This window comes from Castor canadensis, chromosome 17 (assembly GCF_047511655.1).
Source record: "Castor canadensis chromosome 17, mCasCan1.hap1v2, whole genome shotgun sequence".
Classification (NCBI taxonomy): domain Eukaryota; kingdom Metazoa; phylum Chordata; class Mammalia; order Rodentia; family Castoridae; genus Castor; species Castor canadensis.
The window spans coordinates 15,484,155-15,504,757 of NC_133402.1; the positions used below are offsets into that span (position 1 = coordinate 15,484,155).

Here is a 20,603-nt window from a genome sequence, read left to right on the forward strand (position 1 = left end):
GGCATGAATCCTGTGTGATCTCTATGTGGTCTGGTCCTGGAGTTAAGGTCGATTTCAGGTACACAGACAGCAGGTCTGTTAACTGGTTTGCAGATGACATCCTCTAGGTTCCTGGGAAAATTTGTCATAGATCACTGGTTGGGTCCTTGGCCAGGTAGCGTTCATCCAGTCTGAGACTGACAGGAACTGAAACGAAGTCACAGGGCTGCATCAGGGCCTAAGGCAGAGGCCAAAGTCTTTAAGTACCTCTGGTACCTCAGATGCACATGTCTTCCAGTAGGCCCCTAGCAATGCAGCCTGCTTGCAATTTGCAGCTGGGAGAAAGTAGGGCTGAGATTCAGAGATACTTTAGGATCTGTTGTGGGATCAAGGTTAGCAAGTCTGTCCTAGAGACTCAGATATGTATGTCTCTTAGCTTGTACCTGTTGGGGAAGAATTACTCTCAGTCTACCTTTTAGGGGTTGAGATTCAGGGCCCTTTAGAATCTGCTGTGCAACTGAGTTTGGTAAATGTGTCCCAGAGTCACAGATAGGCAAGTCTCCTGTGAGTTTCCTGTGCAGGAAGGATTGTTCTTATCTGGAAACAAGATTTGGGGTCTTTCAGAATCTAGTGTGGTGCTGAGATAGGTGAACTTGCCCTAGAGGTTGATATAGGCAGCCTCCCTCCAGGTCTGTGTGCAGTGATTATTGGTGTCGCACTACAGCTGAGATGGCCTAGACAGTCATTCCAGGATTCATGACTGAGACCAAATGGGGTGGGCCTGACTCCTGATGCACTGATGTGGTAATAGCTCAGTCTCATAGGAAGATGGTTTTAGTAGAGGGATTAGGGCCAAACAGGATGTTAGGCAACCCTGAAAAAGGATATGGCTGTTTCTGTGTCTGTAGCCTGGACCACAGTCAAGGAGTCTGCCTTCTGGGTGCAAGTGTGTCCTCTCAAAACAAGTCTTCTAGGTCTTGGAACCTCTCTGATTTCACAAACTCCTAGCTGAATCCCAAGGCTTGAATCCCATAGACAAAAACCACTTTTGTCTGTGAATGGCTGAAAAATGCCATGGGTAGACAGGAGTAGGGACCTACCTAATCTGCCACCTTGCTAGTAATTAGTAATTCTCAATTAATTCTTCCTATTTCTCTGTTAAATGTTTTTATTTTCCCATTTGAGCAAATTTTTCTTTAGCCCTTAAACATAATCATTAGAGCTACATTAAAATTCTCATCTACAAATTCTAACATCTGGGCCATTAGTTTTCTCCATCAACGTCCCACTTATCTTGAGAAAGGCTCATCTATTCCTGTTTCTTTATGTCTATAGTAATTTTTTTGTGGTGCTGATGATCATACCCAGGACCTTGTGCATTCTAGAAAAGTGCTGTACATACCCTAGAGCTGAGCTACACACCCAGTTGTAGTGATTTTGGATTTTATGTTGAATCCTGTCATTAATATGTTGCAAAGATTCTGGATTTCATTTTGCTTTATCAAGGTATTGCTCTCTCTCTCTCTCTCTCTCTCTCTCTCTCTCTCTCTCTCTCTCTCTCTCTCTCTCTCTCTCTCCACACTGACTCTCCAAACACTTTACTCTCTGAAGTGCCCAGCAATTGAAAACTCTGTTCAGGTTTTTCTGCCTAAAGCCGGGCAGGATTTACTCATGGAATTAGGGTTTCTTTTCTCTCTTTCTTGGATTTCTCCATTAAAATGGGAATCATACCCAGTGCTATTTATTTCTTCTATGTGTAGGCTACTTACAATTTCTGCTTGCTATTGTTGCTTTCTTATAATTTCTTTATAGATTTTTTTTCATTTTGCTAAATTTATGATGAGCAAGTGGGCTTCAAATGAAAAGCAGAACACCAGTTATATAGAACAATGAAACAGCAAAAGAAGGACGACAGGCAGGGCAGGAGGGGTGAGTTGGGGTGTGAGAGAAAGAGGGAGGTCTAATTTTAAATAACGTGAAGAAACGAGTAGGAAAAACAACACCAGAAGTCATCAGTACAGGGCATGTGACAGTTTACACAGAAGCTCTTTGATGCTAAAAGGTCAAATGTAGTAAATTAGAACATTCCAAGTACTGGCAAAAAACACAATAAGCAAACATGTATCAAAGTTCAGATGACAAATCCATAGACCATGAAAATTTCCTACTAAATTTAAACTATCCATAATTTACAGAACAACAATCCTCCATTACACCCTTAAATGAAAATTCTGCTGAGAGTGGAACAAAGATAGTGTTACTTTATATAATTAAAATGTACAGAAGATTTTCTGTCCTCCCCATCATTTGGGATATGGTTTACGGACTTGAGCATTTTTTGTTTGTTTCTTTCTTTTTGGTGGTACTGGGGCTTGAACTGAGAACCATCACCTTGAGCCACTCCATCAGCCCTATTTTTGTGAAGGAGTTTTGGAGAAAGGGTCTCATGAACTATTTGCCTGGGCTGGCTTCAAAGCACAATCCTCCTGACCTCTGCCTCTTGAATAGCAAGGATTACAGTCATGAGCCACTGGTGCCTGGCTTTTGAGTATTTTTTAAGTAAATATCTGTTGCTACAGGAACTGTTGTCATACGCGGTTGTTATCCCTCTCACCTTATGAGGGGGATACTCAAAATCATCTGGTGACATCTTGGGACTTTGTTAGGGTATTGCAATCTTTGTTCAACGTGAGTTGGGAAGTTTTAATAACTGATATCTGTTAGAAGTTTGGTCTTATGGAAAATATTTGATTACTTTAAGTGAAAGCTCTGTAATTATACTCCTGCTTGTGAATGAGGAACATAGTGACTATAGAAATCAAGACAAAATGGTTACTTGCAAAGAGCTGTGCTTTGTTTCACCTGGGAGTTATTCCCATGATGTACTTGTGCTACTATTGAACGCGGTGACTAACAGCTAAGAATTTAGAGCCAGGTGAATCCAGACTCAAATGCTTTTCCCATCATTTCCTGACATCGTTGGGGTTAGACAAGTGGTTTCAATTCTTGAGTGTCAATATTGTCAGTAGTAAGATGGTGGAAACAATAGTATTTTCCATGTAGGGTTTTATACTTATAACTTGATGTATACAAAAGGCTTGAGGCATAATAAACTTTTATTTGACTTCATATTATTTATTCATAGATACTTTCTCAGTCTTGATTTCTGCATCTCCAATATGAAAACTATTGATAATATTTACTGAAATTTATATCAACTATCTGAATGTGTCATTTGAATACCCTAAAAAAGTAATGATTTCCTTTGTCTTTCTATTCCTTGTGCGAATAAGTAATAGTGTTAATGCCCTTACTACATGCCAGGCAGTGTTCTAAGCAATCTGCTCAGGTTATCTGCTTTAACTATCACAGCATTCATGAAATAGGTACTGTTATCCTCAAATTCTAATGAGGAAATAGAAGCAGAGCATTGTGATAACTTTGTCAGGATCTATGTGACCTACTAACACATAGAACAAGGATTCCAGCTGTGTCCATCTGGCTCTTTTTAAAAACAGTGACTGCCATCTGAACACTTGCTGTGTGGTAGACACTGGCACTGTTTTCCAAACATCATTTCCAATAGTTCCCCCACCATGGGGAGCTAAATAAATGCAACACTAAATCTGACATGAACAGAGAAGCCACTGATGAATTCTTATGGCTTGGCCACAATAAAGATGTCAATTCCAGAGATAAAATTATTATTATTTTTCTCTCAGAGCTGAGTGATATGGTCATCCACATAATGGAATGACAATGAGAGTTCCTTCCATCCATTACCCAGTTCCTCAGAACACAAAAGACCTCTGTTGCGCACCCATATCAATTCTTTTGGTGGAAGAAGCCAGGATCACTTCTCTAAAATGGAGAAGTGTGGCAAGAAGGTCAGAGGCAGAATACTGTTAGGAGAGTTAATCAGGGGAAAGTAGCAAACAAAACCAGGATTGAATTTCTTCTCTGCCTTACATAGCCTTTGTGACTTTGGAGACATTATAGTCTCTTTAGCAGCATTTGCTTTATATATTAGATCATAACCTGCCATGAGTATTGTTGGAGATGCCAAAAGTCTAAGATTCATCCCTTTTTCTTGTTTATTATTCTCTTTCAAAACCAACAGTAAGTCCTCTTGATGGTAACACAAAAATTTTTCCAACATTCTTCCAATTCTCTCCACCTCCAGTGCCATTGCTCTCGCCTGAGCCACCAATGTTACTTGCTTGGAAGATTGCAGTAGCTTCCTGGCTGGCATCCCCACATCCTTTCTTGCCCCTTTCAAAATGCAAATCTAACCATTTCTTTTCTGAATATTTTACTTTTCCATATTATTTAATTTCAAAATTAATAACTGTTGAGATTACTAAATTTTATCATGTCTCTCTTTCCTCTTAAAATCCTCTTAAGACTTCCAATTGCTATTTGGTTAGAATCCAATCTTGTTATTATTGCCATAAAGGTCCTTCATGATCTGTCTCCCGCCTATGTTTCTGACCGCACTCTTTATCACACTTCTTACTCAGCCTCTCACCTATTCCTTGAAAATGTCTACCTGGAGCCTTTGCACTTACCTTTGCTTTTGACTGCAATTTATTTCCAAAAACTGGCTTCTCTTTCTTTAGATCTCAACATATCATCCTAAGGCATTCCACCACATTGCCCTGTTAAATTTTCTTCTTGGCATATATCACCATTTGGAAGTCTGTTATCTATTTAATTAAGCTTTTGCTTGTTGTCTTTTGCCTTTCCATCATAGAAACATAAAATTCTGGAGAGCAGCAACCTTCTCTGATATGTTTACAGTCATATATGTACCTAGAAGATGCTCAATGCGTATCTATTGAATAAATTAATGGTACCAAAGTTTGCCGTAAGATTAGGAAGATGGTGAATGTAAAGGGCTCAGGTTGACAGGAGATTCAGCTACATGAAGCTACTAAGAGAAGTGGGTTGATAGAGTCTCTGCCATTTTATGATGTTCCTGTCTCCCACACATAGTTTCCAACTGCACTGAATCAGGGGAAGAGGCTATAGAGCCTTTGATACCCTCTTAAATGCCCTAGACCAGAAGGAACTTACGGTTATTCTAGAGTTCATTGTCTAGACTGTAGTACAGTGGCTTCAGGCTAACTATAGAAGAGAAGCCGGGAATGAAAGAGGAGCATGCATGAAGTCTTCAGAGAGTTTTACCATTTTTACTATAGACCTGTTGTTATGGATGAGGCACAGAGGGATCAAAAACCTGCTCCATGTCACAGAGCTGGCAACTGATAAAAGCTAGACTCAAATCCAGGCTTCCTGGCTACAGGGCCTGTCTTCTTGGCCCTATCCTTCTATGGGGAACACCTACTGAGACACAGAGTGCATCTCATGGGCTCTTCCTCCTGTTACATTCTCTTCTCAATAGTGGCTGCCCCTTCTGCTTCATTAGCAGTTTTTTTGTACTTTGATACCTTGGGCCTTTGTGTAGCGTGGTGTGGCCAACTGCCTTGCCCTGCTGTCTCACCCTCTCTTCTCCTCCATAGCAAAGCCTGCCTGATGCTAAAAAGCTGATTGTAAATGAAGCAGAAGCTGAACTTCTCAGAAGCCATGCTTGCCCTCAGCCCTATCTCCAGCTATCTCTAATGGTGACTTTGAGCAGAGGTAATTTTCTCCATTATCTAATGGAGTTTGGGATGGTAAGGATGAAAAAAATTGGGAAAGCTGGGCTAGAACCTCAGGGGTCCCCCATTTTCTAATAACCCCAAAATGGGTCCAGGAGAAATCTACTAGTACAGGCCACTACCTGTGTCTAAATTCCTATGCCAGATGCCCTACAGACTTTGTGTCACGTAATCCTTTCAACAGTTGTATGGAACAAACCTTGTTGCTAACTTCCTCATCATTTATAGATGAGAAGACCAAGACTCAAAGAGGTAAGTGCCTTGCCCTTCTAGTAAGTGGCTGAGCCACAATTTAATGTCAAGGCTTTGGGATTTCAAAGACCCTGAATTTGCCAGTACATCAAATTGTTTCTCTTAGAATCAAAAATTAATGAAACACCCAACAGCAATTATGCCTTGTATTGTGCTATGCAGTTTTTATGAATATCTACTTCTAACAAACAAACAAACAAGAACCTTGGAGGCTAGGTGTCACTGTTGTCATTCCCAACAGTATGCTGATGCCTAGTGCACATGATCCCAGCATTTGTGAGGCTGAGAGTCACAACTTTAAGGCCCATGTTCATAGCAAGACACTGTCTCAAGAAGGAAAAGGAAGGGAAAGGTAAAGAAAAGGAAAAAAAAGAAAAGGAAAATGAAAGAAAGGAAAAATATAAGAAAGGGAGGTGTAAAGCAAGATGTGCGAGATCTGAGGCTCAAGCCTGATCCTTCTGCCTGCAGAACACAGATCTTCACTATCAGTCTACACTCCCTTTTAGCTGTCCTGTAGATGAAGACGTGGGGGTAGAAGATGTGGGGGTAGAAGGCTGGGAAAGGTGAGTAGCTTAACCACAGACGACTAGTGAAAGTGCTCTGTTTGATTTTGTTCTTTCCCACAGGTGACTTCATATAGTTTGTTTTTCTAACTGACTGTCTCCCTCGCAGGCTCGTGACTGATTTCTAACCTGTCCTACTGAGCATCTCCTCCCCCTGCTGAATCATCCAATTCCTAACAAGTTTCCCGGCCAAAGTCTTCCTTATCCAGGAGCCAAACTTTGTTGTGTTCATACTCCTGGGAAGGACCTGAGCTCAGAGAACAGACCCTGCATAGCCTCCTTTTCTAACTCTACCCAACACTTAGCCCAACTGTGCTCCGAGTAGTACCAGGTAAGACGGAGGCAAATAAACAGTGTGTGTGTGTGTGTGTGTGTGTGTGTGTGTGTGTGTGTGTGTGTGTGTCTGCCACAGAAGCTCTAAACTGAAAAGTACAGTTTCGAGTTCTGGAAATGCCACTTACAAGTTAGATGGCTTTGGGCAAATCACTTAGCTTCTCTGATACTTGATTATCTTTTCTTTTTTTATTCATTTATTCACATGTGCATACATAGTTTAGGTCATTTCTTCCCCCTACCCCACCCCCACCCTCTGCCCCCTTCCCCCCTCGCTTCCAGGCAGAACCTGTTCTTTAATTTTGGCACTTCATTTTCTTAACTACACAATAAGGATGGTGATTTTGGGTGAGGGTAATATCTGGGAATGTACATGTACTCTGTATAGCAGAGTGGCTGGCAGATAGGTGATTGATGAACTGTTAAGTAACTCTGAATGTGCTAGGGTCGGGGAGGAGAATGCAGAGGTAGAGGATAATTGTAAAAAAACTTCACTATGCAGAAGTCAGTTCACTTTCTATAAAGTGAATGCCTTTCATTAAATTTAAAAAAATCTCAGGAGAAGGGGGCTAGCTTCAGAATTGCTGGGAGTTGAAGGGCACCTCAACATTTATTGAGCCCTTATTGTGTGTCAGGTTCGATGCTGGCAAAGTGATTTACGGGAATTGTTTCACTGATCCTTAATGGGAAGCTGAGAAGTTGGAATTATCATTGTGCCCTCAAATTTTAGAGACATGAACCCTGCCCAAGGTCACCCAGGTGGTAGGTGGTGAGGGACAAAAATCAAACTCTGATTCTGTAATTCTAGGAACCTCTATAACACACTAAACATGTTGTTCCAGTAAATAGCTTTTTGGGCCCAAATACTTATGAAAGCAACACTCGGTTGCAGGAAATTTTCAAGGTACTATGTACCTGAACATGTAGTTCTGAACACTGCAAACTCTTAAAGCCACAAGGACAAATTGCCTTCAGAATACACTCTAAAACATTGGGCTTTAAAACCATGCCATAGGGTTTAAAACCATGTCATATGCTCCAAGAGGGTAGAAACTTTTCCAATCTAATTTCTGAGAGTGTCTACATAGCAGTTCCACAATACAGGTTTCAGAAATGAAATTTCTAACTACTTCAGACATTCTGTGGGCACACTGTCTTTTCTCTCTCCAGGCTTTCAACCTTCAGTTTTCTGAATTGTGACAAGGAAGGGAAGAGTCTAACCTTTTGTTGACTACTTACGATGAGGAATAGGTAGCTATGGATTAGATACAGATACAGTGTAGATTTGTAGTGCAGATGTAATTGTTGATCTTTAGATAGCAATACAGTTAATAGATTGTGGTATATATAGATACAATTATAGATATTGACATAGTTATAGGTATAAAGATAGGTAACATGCGAAGAGACACAGATACATAGATATAGGCATCTCTGACTTTTAGTACTCCTAATACTATGCAACCAGAGCAAAAACTGAACCCTGTGGCATCTATGTTCAGGAACCTATCCCAATTTATTTTCTTTAGACCCTGGTCCAGAGGTAAAAGAACAATTTCTCTTTGTCAGACTTATTATTCAGTAAGCATTTTCACATAAGGAGAGAGTTAGTCATCAGTAGTTCATATTTCTAGTGTACTTCTCTATGTTGGGTTGGTGTTTAATGCTTTATGCAGGATATCATTCATCTGTCTGTTACCACATGTCTAGCCAGTAGGTGCCTCCCATTTTTCTGTGTTTAGAGGAAAGTAAGTAATGGCCCAATGTTATGTTGATGATGAGTGAAGGGGCTAGAATTTGAACCTGTGATATTTGATTCCTAAAGACCCTGTTCTTAGCTACCATAGTCCTCCACAGGGCACTGTGTTTGGCTCTCTCATGGTGACAGAGATTACATTAGCACTGCAAACAGATTTGTAAAATGGTACCAAAGTAATTTCTTCTTTATTTCATCACAAGGTACTAGGGCTGCCATGTTTAAATTACTACAGGCTGAGTGACTTGACAGAAATTTATTTGCTCACAGTTCAGGATGAAGATGGTTTATCCTGAGGTTTTTCTCCTTGGCTGTCTTCATCTTGCCATGGCATTCTACCTCTATGTGTTTCTGTATCCCAATCTCCTCGCATAAAGAGATCAGTCATATTGCATTAGTGAGGGCCAATCCCAATGATCTCATTTTAAACAAAATTTTGCCTTTTAAAAGACTCTATCTCCAAAACCAATCACAACCAGAAGTGCTAGAAGTTAAGACTTCAACATACATATTGGGGAAACATAACTCAGCCCATGAAAAAGCATTAGTGGATCTCATCATTACATCTCTCTCTTTTGTTTTGGTCTTTAGTCACCTTTATCAGTGTTTCTGACCAAATCCAGGGCCTTGCACATGCTATGCAAGTGCTGTACAACTGAGCTCTCCCAACCAGCCATTTTAGTCACTTGTTAAGGGCTTGTTTGCACTGCCTTTGGAGAAAACAGTGAGTTAATATTTAAGGAAGATCCTGAGGTCACAAAAATAGCAACTGAGCCTGGGGTTCTCACTCAAACTTGGCTCATAGCTATGGAGGGAGATATGCATTGGGAAAAATAGCAGAGCAGGTAAGAGTCTAGAACAGGTTCTGCTATTGTTGTTAAGCTTGTCATGTATCCTTGAGGGAAGTTCCTGTCCCCTCTGGGATGTTGACTGATGAAGAATTTTATGCTCACATGTCAACAGGGGCTGAACAGTAACAGAAATTTAAGAAGTAGGCAGGTGTTATAAAATAAGGAGTGGTGGGGACCATGTCAAATTGGAGAACATCTTAATAAAAGGACCCTAATAAGTGAGAATTCAACCCCTTCTCTCCATATCTTTGCAATTCAGCATATCATAGGAATCATACCACAGACATTCCCACAAATATGTATTTTTTGGCTTCCTCCAGTGATAGACATACACTCTTATTTGCTTTTTATCTACTCTTTGGTAACACACACACACACACACACACACACACACACACACACACACACCCCAGAAAGGGAGGGAGTAAGGCTGGCCCAACTTGGTTTAAACATTATGGGAATGAATGCTCACCCTGGACCTTTTGGCAGAGGTGGGATTACCTGAAGGCAGCTTCCATTGAAACCACGGATTGGACTTGGCAGGAAGAGAGGTCTCCAGAATAAGGATAGTCTGGAGCATGTAACCTCTAAATGGTCAAATTTTGCTACAAAGGGGATGGCCACATGGTTACCATCCTGGCCTTAAATCCAAGAGGGTTGAAGGAGAAGACTCCCAAGAATGTGTGCCACCTTATATAGGAGCAACAACCCCCTCCTTAGCATTTTGTGCTTTGTGGAACCTTAGGTAGGAAGGTAAGATTCCTCATCTAAACCGATAAGCTGTGCCTTCCAGATTCCAGCAAGCTGAAACAAAACTGCAACTCCTGATGAACCACGAGTATGCATCTGTGTTGTGGAGAAAGCTCCTGATGGATGATCAACCTGTAACCATGTGTTCTCAAAGCAGGTGCTGACGTGAGAATTCTGTGTCCAGTTTCTGAGGACTGTCCACTATGCAGTGGCTGATGAGGTTCCGGGCTCTATGGGGCATCCACAAAGCCTTCCATGGCCTCTACCCTGCCCCTCAGCAGTTGCGTTGCCAAGCTTTATCTGGAGTTGAAGCCCCAAGATGGAATGACCATGACAGACCCGAGGAATTTAACTTTGCAAGCCATATACTGGACTATTGGACCCAGATGGAGAAGGTGAAATGGCATCTGTGACAGGGGTGGGAGCAGAGGGGTTATTGCTATCCTTGTCTTGCTCTTAATAGGCTGAGAGGCACAGAATCAAGGACAGCATTTTCTTCCACTTAGCAGTTTAGCGGGAGAAGCTAATACTTCAGGGTTCTATTCCCAGCCTGGCTGTTTCCTCACTTTTCTGAACTTCAGTGGGTTCATCTATGAGATAGGGATAAAAATAATTTAAAAAACTCATCTAAATTATAGGTAAAGGTACTTAATACACAATCAATGCCCCATAATTGTGAGCAAGGGCAAAAATTTAAGCACAAAGGTCTCATTTTAAACTAATGGAATAGCTTAAACTCATTAGAATGGAACTAATGAACACTTTGAACAAGTTCAACTGGAATTCATCTCAGCACACTGGGGCTTGACCCTTATTTCTTTAAATAAACTTATCCCTTCCTCACTGTTCATTTTTCCTCAATCTTTGTTTTTCTTCTTCTCTTCAGATTCAATCATTTTAAATGATCTGTCTTCATCTTTATAATTTTCTTCTACCTGTTTGAATCTCCTGTGAATCCATCTAGCAGTGATATCTCAATTCAATGACTATATTTTGGCTCCATAATTTAATTTAGTACTTTTTTGAAAAAAGATTTCTATCCTTTTTTGAGATTATTATTCTGTTCATATACAGTATACATGATTTTCTTCAGCTCTTTGAGCATATTTAATACAATTGTCTAAAAATCTTTCTGTAATAATAGAAATCTATATTTCTTTCAAGTCAGCTTATGGAGATTTATTTTATTCCCTTGAATAGGCCATGTTTTCCTTTCCCTTTTTATGCTTTATAGTCTTTGGTTGAATGTTAAGCATTTGAAAAAACAGCCACTTTTCCCAGTGTTGAAGACTGACTCCAGGCAGGAGAAGACCCTCACCAAGCTGTCCAGCATGGAGGCTTAATATTATCTCTGGCCTTTCCTGGCATTTTCCTTCCATGATCCTATAGTAACTTCTCCTCTCCTCTAACTTTCCCATTTACTTGGCTGATGTTAAAAATCTTAATTTCTCTAAGTCTCACCCTTGCTTCTTTTCAGGGTCTTAGGTATTATATGGTGTACCCCTGTCCATAGTCTCTCATCCCTGGGTACATATATGTCTGTGGATTTCACACACCTGGGAACTGCTGTTGCTCAGATACCTCTAACATCATATTGAAACTACACTGATGTTCCCACATGACTTCAAAATCACACAAGACAGAAACCAGTTCCTTGGGCAGTCCCTGCACATGACAGAACATGGCAGACAAGTTCTACTCTTTTCCTTCTGTCCCAAGAGAGGAGCCAGGAATTGGGTAACATCCCCTTGACTGTAGTGCACTATACCAGGGGTTGCAGCAAACAAAAAGACTTCAAAATTCCCTTCATTTTGGGTGTGGCTCTTTCTTATTGTGGGCATTTGATTCATTGCTGCAGATCCATTTATGAGAGCTCCTACAAAGCTATTTTAGTTAGTTTTTTGATTTTGAGGGAAAACAAGGACCTGGAGCTTCCTACTCTGCTTTATTTCCATGCTGATTGTTAGAAGTACTTAATATTTAGAAAATGCCCAAATATTTAATAATTAACCAAGTCTCTTTTATTTTATTTTGTTGTGATAATAGTAATAACAATTTATTGAGCAAGTGCCACGCACTGTTAGATGAATTTTGCTTATTAAATAAGCTCTTGTATCTGCTAGGTAATATTATTGTCTTCATTTCATACACAAGAAAATTTAAGCACAGAGAGGAACCCACTGCTTATATGGATCTAAGACAGACACATGGGGAAGCTGAGTTTTAAACCTTGCCTAGAGACATGAAGGCTATTCTTGGCCATATATGCCTTGGGGGGTGCCTACAGTTGCCTAGAAGTTGGCTGGGTCCCACCTCATTTCCCAACTTCTCTTGATTCTATCACTATTATAAATAAATGAGATCTCAACCTTGAGCCATGCTGACATTGGAGTTCACATTGGGATGTGACCATGGTGGTGGACCATCCAAAGAAGTGGCTTTCCTTGGAAGCAGGAAGTGACACATGGTGTATGATCTTGACTAGGAAGGCAAGAAAGGTCCAGAACCAGCCTTCTGGTGGGTGAATAGCCAAGGAGATGAAGTAAAGTGGAGCTTCAGTGATCTGACAGACTTAACCCGCCGGGCAGCCAACGTCTTCACACAGACCTGTGGTTTGCAGCAGGGAGATAATCTGGCCTTGATTCTGCCTCGTGTGCCTGAATGGTGGCTGGTGACCATAGGCTGCCTCCGAACAGGTCAGTGACTCAAGGGGGCCCCAGTGGATCTCAAGGCTGGAAAGGAGCTAGAAAATTCTGGGCTGTTAGGTTCTTCTTCCCATTAGCTTAGCACAGACAAATCTCTGAGGCTCAAGCATTGGCTCCTATGATGAGGGACCACAGGGCAAGAGCAAGGTTCCCTCTGAGCATTGACAGTTTAGTTGGAGACCAAACACCTTTTCTTCCCTCCACCTTCTTTTTCTTCTTCTTCAAGTCTTTCTCTTCTTCACACTCCTTTCCAAATACTTCTGCTCTTTTTTCCTCTTTCCATCATTTGCTTACATCCATGCACACTAAATCACAACTCTCTCTCTCTTTCTGTCTCTCTTTCTTTCTCTCTTACCTGTGGATCACAGTGATAAGCACTGTGTTTAGGACAGGAGGGGGTGGAAACAAGGGAGATTAAACAAAAAAGTGAATGTATTATGTACATAGAGAAATGGAAGACCACTACCTCCTTTAGCGCTTTGAGGTTTCTTTCATTTTGTTTCCTGCACCTTCAGGATATGTGTGCTATGTCAGCCTCTCTACATAAAATGGTATCATGATTTGTGCATATTTCACATTAGATTTGTTAGCAAGAACCGTGTCTGCTTCCTCTGTGTCTTTCCATTTCATTAGGAGCACAAAATTACCAAAGAAGTCTGTTGCTCGGTGATTATCTCTCTTATTTAAGAATCAGTTGTTCACATTGTGACACAAATGCCAGGTAAACATGTATAAACACAGGAACATATATACATGTTCACATAATCACAACGGAGTGATATGTTATTTGTAGCCAGTTTTTGCTATCAGGTATCATGTGTTGCATTTATTTGTCAGGTCTTCTCATTCTCCTTTAATTCAGCATTGTCCCGACTTTTTCTGTATGACAATGACAGTTTTGAAGAGTCTATGCCAATTGTTTTGCTGAATGAACTTCAAATTTTGCATTTATGACTCTTTATTCATAATTATAATCAAGTTAAACACTTTGTCAGGAATACTACCAGGGCAGGGTTGTCTTTCTTAGTATATCACCTCATGGTGGCTTGTCCCATCATTGGTGATAAATATTTCATCAACTGAATGAGATAGTGTTTGCTAAACTTCTTCTCATACGTAATCTGTATGAGATGAGACTGTGTGAATCCCCTACTCCACAACAGTCTTTCATATTAGGATCTGAGTATCTATTGACAATTTTTGACTGAATTGAATGCTACTATTGTGGTTTATATGGGGAACTTTCTATGTATATCATGCCTTCAGAATTCATTAGAATTCTGAAAAATTCTAATATCTAAAATAGATAACTTAAAAAGGAAGGCATCTCCCTTCCTTTTTAAGTTATCTATCTTTAATCTATATAACTTAGAATCATATGGGATTCATAGTTTCTGTTTTGTAGTCACCTCTCTCATGCCATCATGCATACTCTTACAATACTTTGTCATGCTCTTGTTCACATTCTCTCTCTCTACACATGTTTTCTAACAAATGAAATAGTTGATTAATTCAACAAGGTCATGTGAAATAAAGAATTAATAACAAATACAGAGGAAATATAGGAAAGAAAAGTCATGTTACCTGTACAGTTAACAGATGGTCCATGGGAAACCCAAGATTTGGGCTGAGTCCTCTGGGATGAGTAGAAGAATTAATGAAGATTAGAAACAAAGAAAAAGTATTGCAGGCATAGCAAAGCTTAGAGTCTGGAATAGCCTATATGAAGAATGGTCACTTTGAAATACAGAACTGAGTTGTGTGAGAGAAAGTTGAAGAGAGTGTGCCATTTTTAATTTCAGCATGGCAAGTGTGGTGTTTTTCTGGAGAGAAAGCATGGGTGTCAGTGCAGAGGAGAATGTGCTGGGAAGAAACTCCCTGCTTTATGGACCTTTGGTAGTAGGATGATGCAGAATAGGACATCCATTGGAGGGATGAGAATCTGGTGAAGGCAGTCAAAGATTTGAACTCACTGTTGGTAATGGAGATTGAAAAGAAGGTAGGTAAGCTCAAAGGACCTTGTGGCTAAATTTGGGATAATAAGACCAGAGATTCAATATGACACCAGAGGACTGATAAGGACATGAACAGTGGAAAGTTGAGAAACTAGGATGTAGCTAGTCCTGACATTGGGGACACTGTCCTTCCAACAGCTCTATTGCCAGATCCAATGTAAATTTGGGCAGAGCACAATCCACTGGCTGGATCCATCTAGAGTAGAAAAAGTTAGGGATTTCAAATTTTAACATGCATAGGAATCACTTGAAGATCTTGTTGAAATACAGACTCTGACTTAGTAGGTTTGGCACAAGGTGTGAGATTCTGAAGCCTGGTGCTTTGGATATTGATGGTCTGTGGACCTTACTTTGAATAGCAAGAGGCTAGTGGATTTCTCTGCAGATGAGCCTGGCCTGAGCCTGTGAGTGTGTAAAAGAAACTGAAACAACCGAGTTCCTTTCTTATCCCCAGGAGTCGTCTTCATACCTGGGACTAGCCAGCTGAAAGCCAAGGACATTCTTTACCGACTACAAATGTCTGGAGCCAAGGCCATCGTGACCACGGATACCCTTGCCCCAGAGGTGGACTCTGTGGCTTCTGAGTGCCCTGCTCTGAAAGCCAAGCTCCTGGTGTCTGATCACAGCCATGAAGGGTGGCTGGACTTCCGATCACTGATTAAGTGAGTTTCTGGTCTGATAAGCCAGGGTTTCTGAATGTGGAATGGTGGGAGAAGACCACCAATCTCTAATGGTGGGAGAAAGCAGCCAGTGTGAAAAGCACACCAGGTTAGATGCCAACCATGTCACTGCTTTGTTGTGTGACCCTGGGCTTGTACCTTCCCTTCCCTGGGTCTTGGTGTTTTCTTTGCAAAACGAAGAAGTTAGTCTTTCATGCCCCTCATTAAAGTGTACTCAGCCCTGGGACTGTGCAAAGGAGAAGTGCAAAGTCACAGGACAATTATATAGATAGGGAATCTAAAATCTCATTTTTATATAAAAATGCATATAAAAAGATGTTTAATGAAAGGCAAAAATGAGTTTCTAAGGTGAAATACGAAACTTCAAAACAAATTGAATGCCAGTTGTAGTTGGATGGCAGTTTTCAGACTAAGGACTTTGATTCTCCCAGGGGCTTGGTGTCTTTAGGGACACCTTTTAGATGAAGTTAGGGAAGAGGTGAAGGTAAGGAAGACTTCTTCTCCCTCTCAAACCCCAAGTCTGTGAGCATTAAGGCATAGCTCACTTCATACACAAAAATCATGCTGGGTTTGTGTTATTGCAGTAATACCTCAGCTTCTAAAGCCCCAAAAGGGAATATTATAGGAAAGTTCATCTTATGCTAAAATCAGAGAATTAAAAGAAAACAACTTAGAAGCAAGGACCCTTGGGAAATCACTCAAATTTCTCAAATTACCCAGTAAGTGTGGTACCATTTCTCAGCAAGACCAGCAGAACCAATTTTCTTCCATTGTTGAGATTATTTGTAGTTTTCTTTATATGCCTGGAAAGCTTGAATTTATAATCAAAGTAAGGTCCAAGAGCCTCACAGCCCAAGAGAAACTCCTGAGAATGAAAGCATACCAAAGGAATGACAGATTGCCCCTGCCAGCTCAAGTCCAAGAACACTGATTCTATCTATTTATCTATCTATCTATCTATCTATCTATCTCTCTTCTATGTATTTTTCTATCTAAATATAATTCCTTCTTTTTCCCCTCTTCTCTCTCTCTCTCTCTCTCTCACACACACACACACACACACACTCACACACATTTTCTCTTCCCCATTCTTCAACACCAAGGTTATGGAGTTGAATTCCTACAAATCTAGTTTGTGTAAAAAGCAAGCTTAGTATTGTGGTTCAAAACACAAACTGTCTGGGTTTGAATCTTGGCTCTGCCACTTGTTTGTTCTGTGACTTCAAGCAAGTCACCTAACTTCTCTGAGCCCCAGATTCCTTAACTGCAAAAATGGGCAAGATTAGAGTATGCTTACCCTCTGGGGTTACTCTGAGGATTGGAGGATTTTCTATTTCTAAATCAGTTAGAACATTGCCTGGAACATAGCAAGTGCTATTTAAGCAGTTTTTCTTCCTGCTGTACTGTGGTTTGATCATGGGGCTTCACCCTTGTAAGGTAGGCACCCTACCACTTGAGTCATACCTCCAGCCTTTGGCTCTGGTTATTTTGAAGATAGGGTCTCACTTTTTTGCCCTGGCCAGCCTGGACCTTGATCCTCCTATTTTAAGCTTCCTACTGTTGCTAGAATGACAGGTGCACATCACCATGCCCAGCCCACGCCCAGCTTTTTTTTTCTGTTGAGATAGGGTCTCATTAAACTTGCCCAGGCTGGCCCACAACTGTGTTCCTCCTGATCTCAGCCTCCCACATAGCTGGGATGATAGGCATGCATCACTGTACCCAGCTATTGGTTGAAATGGGTGTTTCACAAATGTTTTGCCTGGGCTGGCCTGGAACCATGATTCTCTCAATCTCAGTGTCCCAAGTAGCTAGGATTATAGGCTTGAGCCACTGGCATGTGGCTATTTAAGTGTACTTTATTTTTAAAACCCATTATATTTTTCCTGTTTTTAAAGAAAGATATGCCAGTCCACTTGTGTGAATCACCAACACAGTCAGCTTAATGCCTGACACTGGCAGAGCCAGTCCTTCCTCCAGCCTTGTTGAACCCAAGTTTCCTGACCCCCTACTTCATGTTTCTTCTTTTACTTCCCCTGAGGATAGAAAAACAGTGAGCATGACTTTTCCCATGTTGTCTTCAATCTTCACAGATCAGCATCCCCAGACCACACTTGTATTAAGTCAAAGACGGAGGATCCCATGGTCATCTTCTTCACCAGTGGGACCACAGGTTATCCCAAGATGGCAAAACACAGCCATGGACTTGCCTTACGGTCCTGCCTTCTTTCATGGTAGGAAGAGGTCCCAGCGTAGAGGCTGGGTTCAGGTCTGGTATGAGGTGTGTGTGTGTGGGTGGTGGGGGAAATGGAACTCTAAATGGAAGTGCCCTCCATCTTGTTTCCATCTTCTGCTCTTTGGTTCCACCTCAGAGGGTCTGAGAAGTGAAGGTTAGGAATCCTGCATGTTTGCTGATAGACACCTCAGGAAAACAAAGGAGGTTCCTTTGGATGGTACCTGAGTACATTCACAAGAGGGCAGCAGACATTCTATAAGCCACATAAATGACAAGTCATTGACCCTGACAGTAGCTCTCTAGTTTTGTGTGGAAAGGAAGAATATTCTAGCAGTGTAGCCTGAAGTGAGAGGGCCCATATCATTTATTATGGGAAATCAGATTTAGAGTTCCTAATCATGAAATGCTAGGGAAGAAAATACCTGGAACTGAGTCACATCAAATCACTTCCCCTGACCTTGATCAAAGAATACATGGAGGCTAAAACTCAGTCTTGGGTTAATCATTTAATCAACCCTAAACCAATATTCCCCCTACACCCTGACCTCAAATTAGTGATATTCAGAACAGACCAAGTTTTTCTATCTGATTTCTAAGTTATTAACCCTAAAAGGGGCCAAAGGTGTGTGTTCTTGTGGGCAGGGTTATGACTGCTAATAATAACACCTGAGTAGCAACAGCTCTGGAAGTGAGAAAAGGGCAGGAATCCATGGTTCTGCTAGGATATTCCAAAACTCACATATTGTAAATGATTGGATAGTGGTGACACTCACTGAAATACAGGGGACCCTGGAGGACATTTGGTTCAAGAGAAATTAGGATCTCTGGGCTTGGGGTGCCTGATAGTCAACCTGGAAGTAGTGTTTAGTGCATAGTTGTTTCTGCAGCTCATAAGAGTGGAAACCTAGCTAGTAATTTCCCACAGGTGTGCCACAATTCTGAGATGGAATGAAAATGAGTAGGTGGCTTACCAATCCTAAGTCAAAGCTAAAGGGGGTGCTGTCCTTTCTCAAAGAGCTGTGTACACCACGGTTGCTCAGGAGCAAAAGGAGACACAGACTTGAGAAACCTTCCCTACTCCATCTCCTAGTTATTGCCCTTTGGTCCTTGCCAAGATGGAATATTAATCATGTCTCTTCATTCTCTCTTTCTCTCTGATTCTAACACTCCCATTGCAAATGACAGAAATCCCAGTCCAAACCCGCATAAATCAAAAAACAAATGAAGAAATTGATTGTATGGTGAAAAAGAGCAGTGTGGGATTTGGCTTTAGATGTCACTGTCTAGCCTTCACATTGAGTTTTTAACACTCCATCTCTCAGCTGTATCGATACTGCTCTGAGAATGGCTCATTCCTTATTGTTCAAAATGTCTGCCACCATCACCTGGGACTATATCAGTAACATCTTCACATCCAGAGAAACAGTCACAGTCTCTGTCCCAGCTTTCCTAGCAAAGGCCTTAAGGGTTATTAGCACCAAATGAGTGCCAATCGCATGTGATCAAGAAAAAGGATGTGGCAGTACATCTTTAGGACCCGGGGTAGGGCATTCTACACCCACACATCACATGAACTGTGAGTGAGGGGTGATTCTTGAGCTGAAAAGCAGTTTCCCCATTCCTTGCCCACATCCATCCATGGTGGCACAGCTGAAGACACTGTATCTTGGAGTTAGCAGGAAATTACTGCAGCTGAAGACATCCGATGTCCTCTGGTGCCTGTCAGACCCAGGATGGATTCTGGCTATCGTGGGGTGCCTGCTTGAACCATGGGCATCAGGGTGTACACTGTTCGTCCACCGCCTGACACAGTTTGACCCCAAGGTCATTGTACAGGTAAGAAGACCAACCTCACAGCATCAAAATCTCCCAGAAGAAAACCCACGTTCACAGGCCCTGATGAACAATATTTTATTTAGCCAAGAAGTCCATGTGCATAACATAGCCCTGGTGTACAATCCCTACAGTGTAGAATCCTGAATGAGAGTTATAGTATCAGAGTCACATAAAAATGTAACTTGGAAGAAAATTCACATTTCTGGGCTGTTCCCCAGATCTGCAGTTCAGACTTTGAGATGAGAGACACAGAATATGCATTGTGAGAAATTAAAGCAGCCACAACAAGTCCGAGGCTCTAAGATCCTGGAGCCAGATAGCTAGTGTGTGTGTGTGTGTGTGTGTGTGTGTGTGTGAGATTAGTCATTATAAGGCATTTAAAACAAGCTCTGGGAATAGGAGAGATCTAACATATTATCCCAGTTTTGAAATGAATTAGAAAGTTAATTACCAGCCACAACCTCAATTTCCTTAGCTGTAAAATGGGATTTTTAATCATTACAGCTACATAAAATCATTAGAAATATTAAAGAGCTTAGGTAGATAAAGAGTAAAATGGGCTTGGCCCTGAACCCAACATACAGGAAACACTCCATAAGTGACAGCCACTGATGTGAGTATGAGTACCTCGTGGTGGCAATTGAAGCTACACCTGCTTCAATGAGCTCCCCCAAGATGATCCCTTCATGTGAAAATTCTCTTTATGCTTCACTCACCCTTTATTCCACCTCAGGGCCAGACCTGCCCCTCTACCTTTCAAAGTCACATGTTCTCTCACTCCTGCTGTGGATCCTGTTCTTGTCCCTGTCTATTAATTTTCATCTAGTTGCCCTTTTCTCCTGTGTTTTCAATTTCACACTTTCCAGTAGCTGTACAACCTCAGTCCACAAGCATATTCCATGTCTCTCCCCTCTTCTCTCCACTCAGCTACACATTGAATCAGCCCCATAATTCCTGTTAATACCAACTTCTCCTTAGGACACTCTC

At 41.2% G+C, this 20,603-nt stretch overlaps 1 protein-coding gene across 3 annotated transcripts in view; it reads left to right on the forward strand.

The window, feature by feature from the left end:
• Nucleotides 1-5,461: 5,461 nt before the first annotated feature.
• Acsm1 (acyl-CoA synthetase medium chain family member 1) overlaps nucleotides 5,462-20,603 on the forward strand; it is a 29,078-nt gene continuing 13,936 nt past the window's right edge. The window contains exons 1-7 of one of the 3 annotated variants that reach the window (XM_074059700.1): nucleotides 5,462-5,619; nucleotides 6,564-6,785; nucleotides 10,299-10,539; nucleotides 12,630-12,840; nucleotides 15,319-15,526; nucleotides 17,638-17,778; nucleotides 19,457-19,616. In XM_074059700.1, coding sequence (XP_073915801.1) covers nucleotides 10,348-10,539; nucleotides 12,630-12,840; nucleotides 15,319-15,526; nucleotides 17,638-17,778; nucleotides 19,457-19,616 — 912 coding nt within the window. In that variant the 5' untranslated portion in view covers nucleotides 5,462-5,619; nucleotides 6,564-6,785; nucleotides 10,299-10,347. The remainder of the gene's footprint in view (nucleotides 5,620-6,563; nucleotides 6,786-10,298; nucleotides 10,540-12,629; nucleotides 12,841-15,318; nucleotides 15,527-17,637; nucleotides 17,779-19,456; nucleotides 19,617-20,603) is intronic. The other 2 variants (XM_020180051.2, XM_074059701.1) reach the window with 2 other exon arrangements.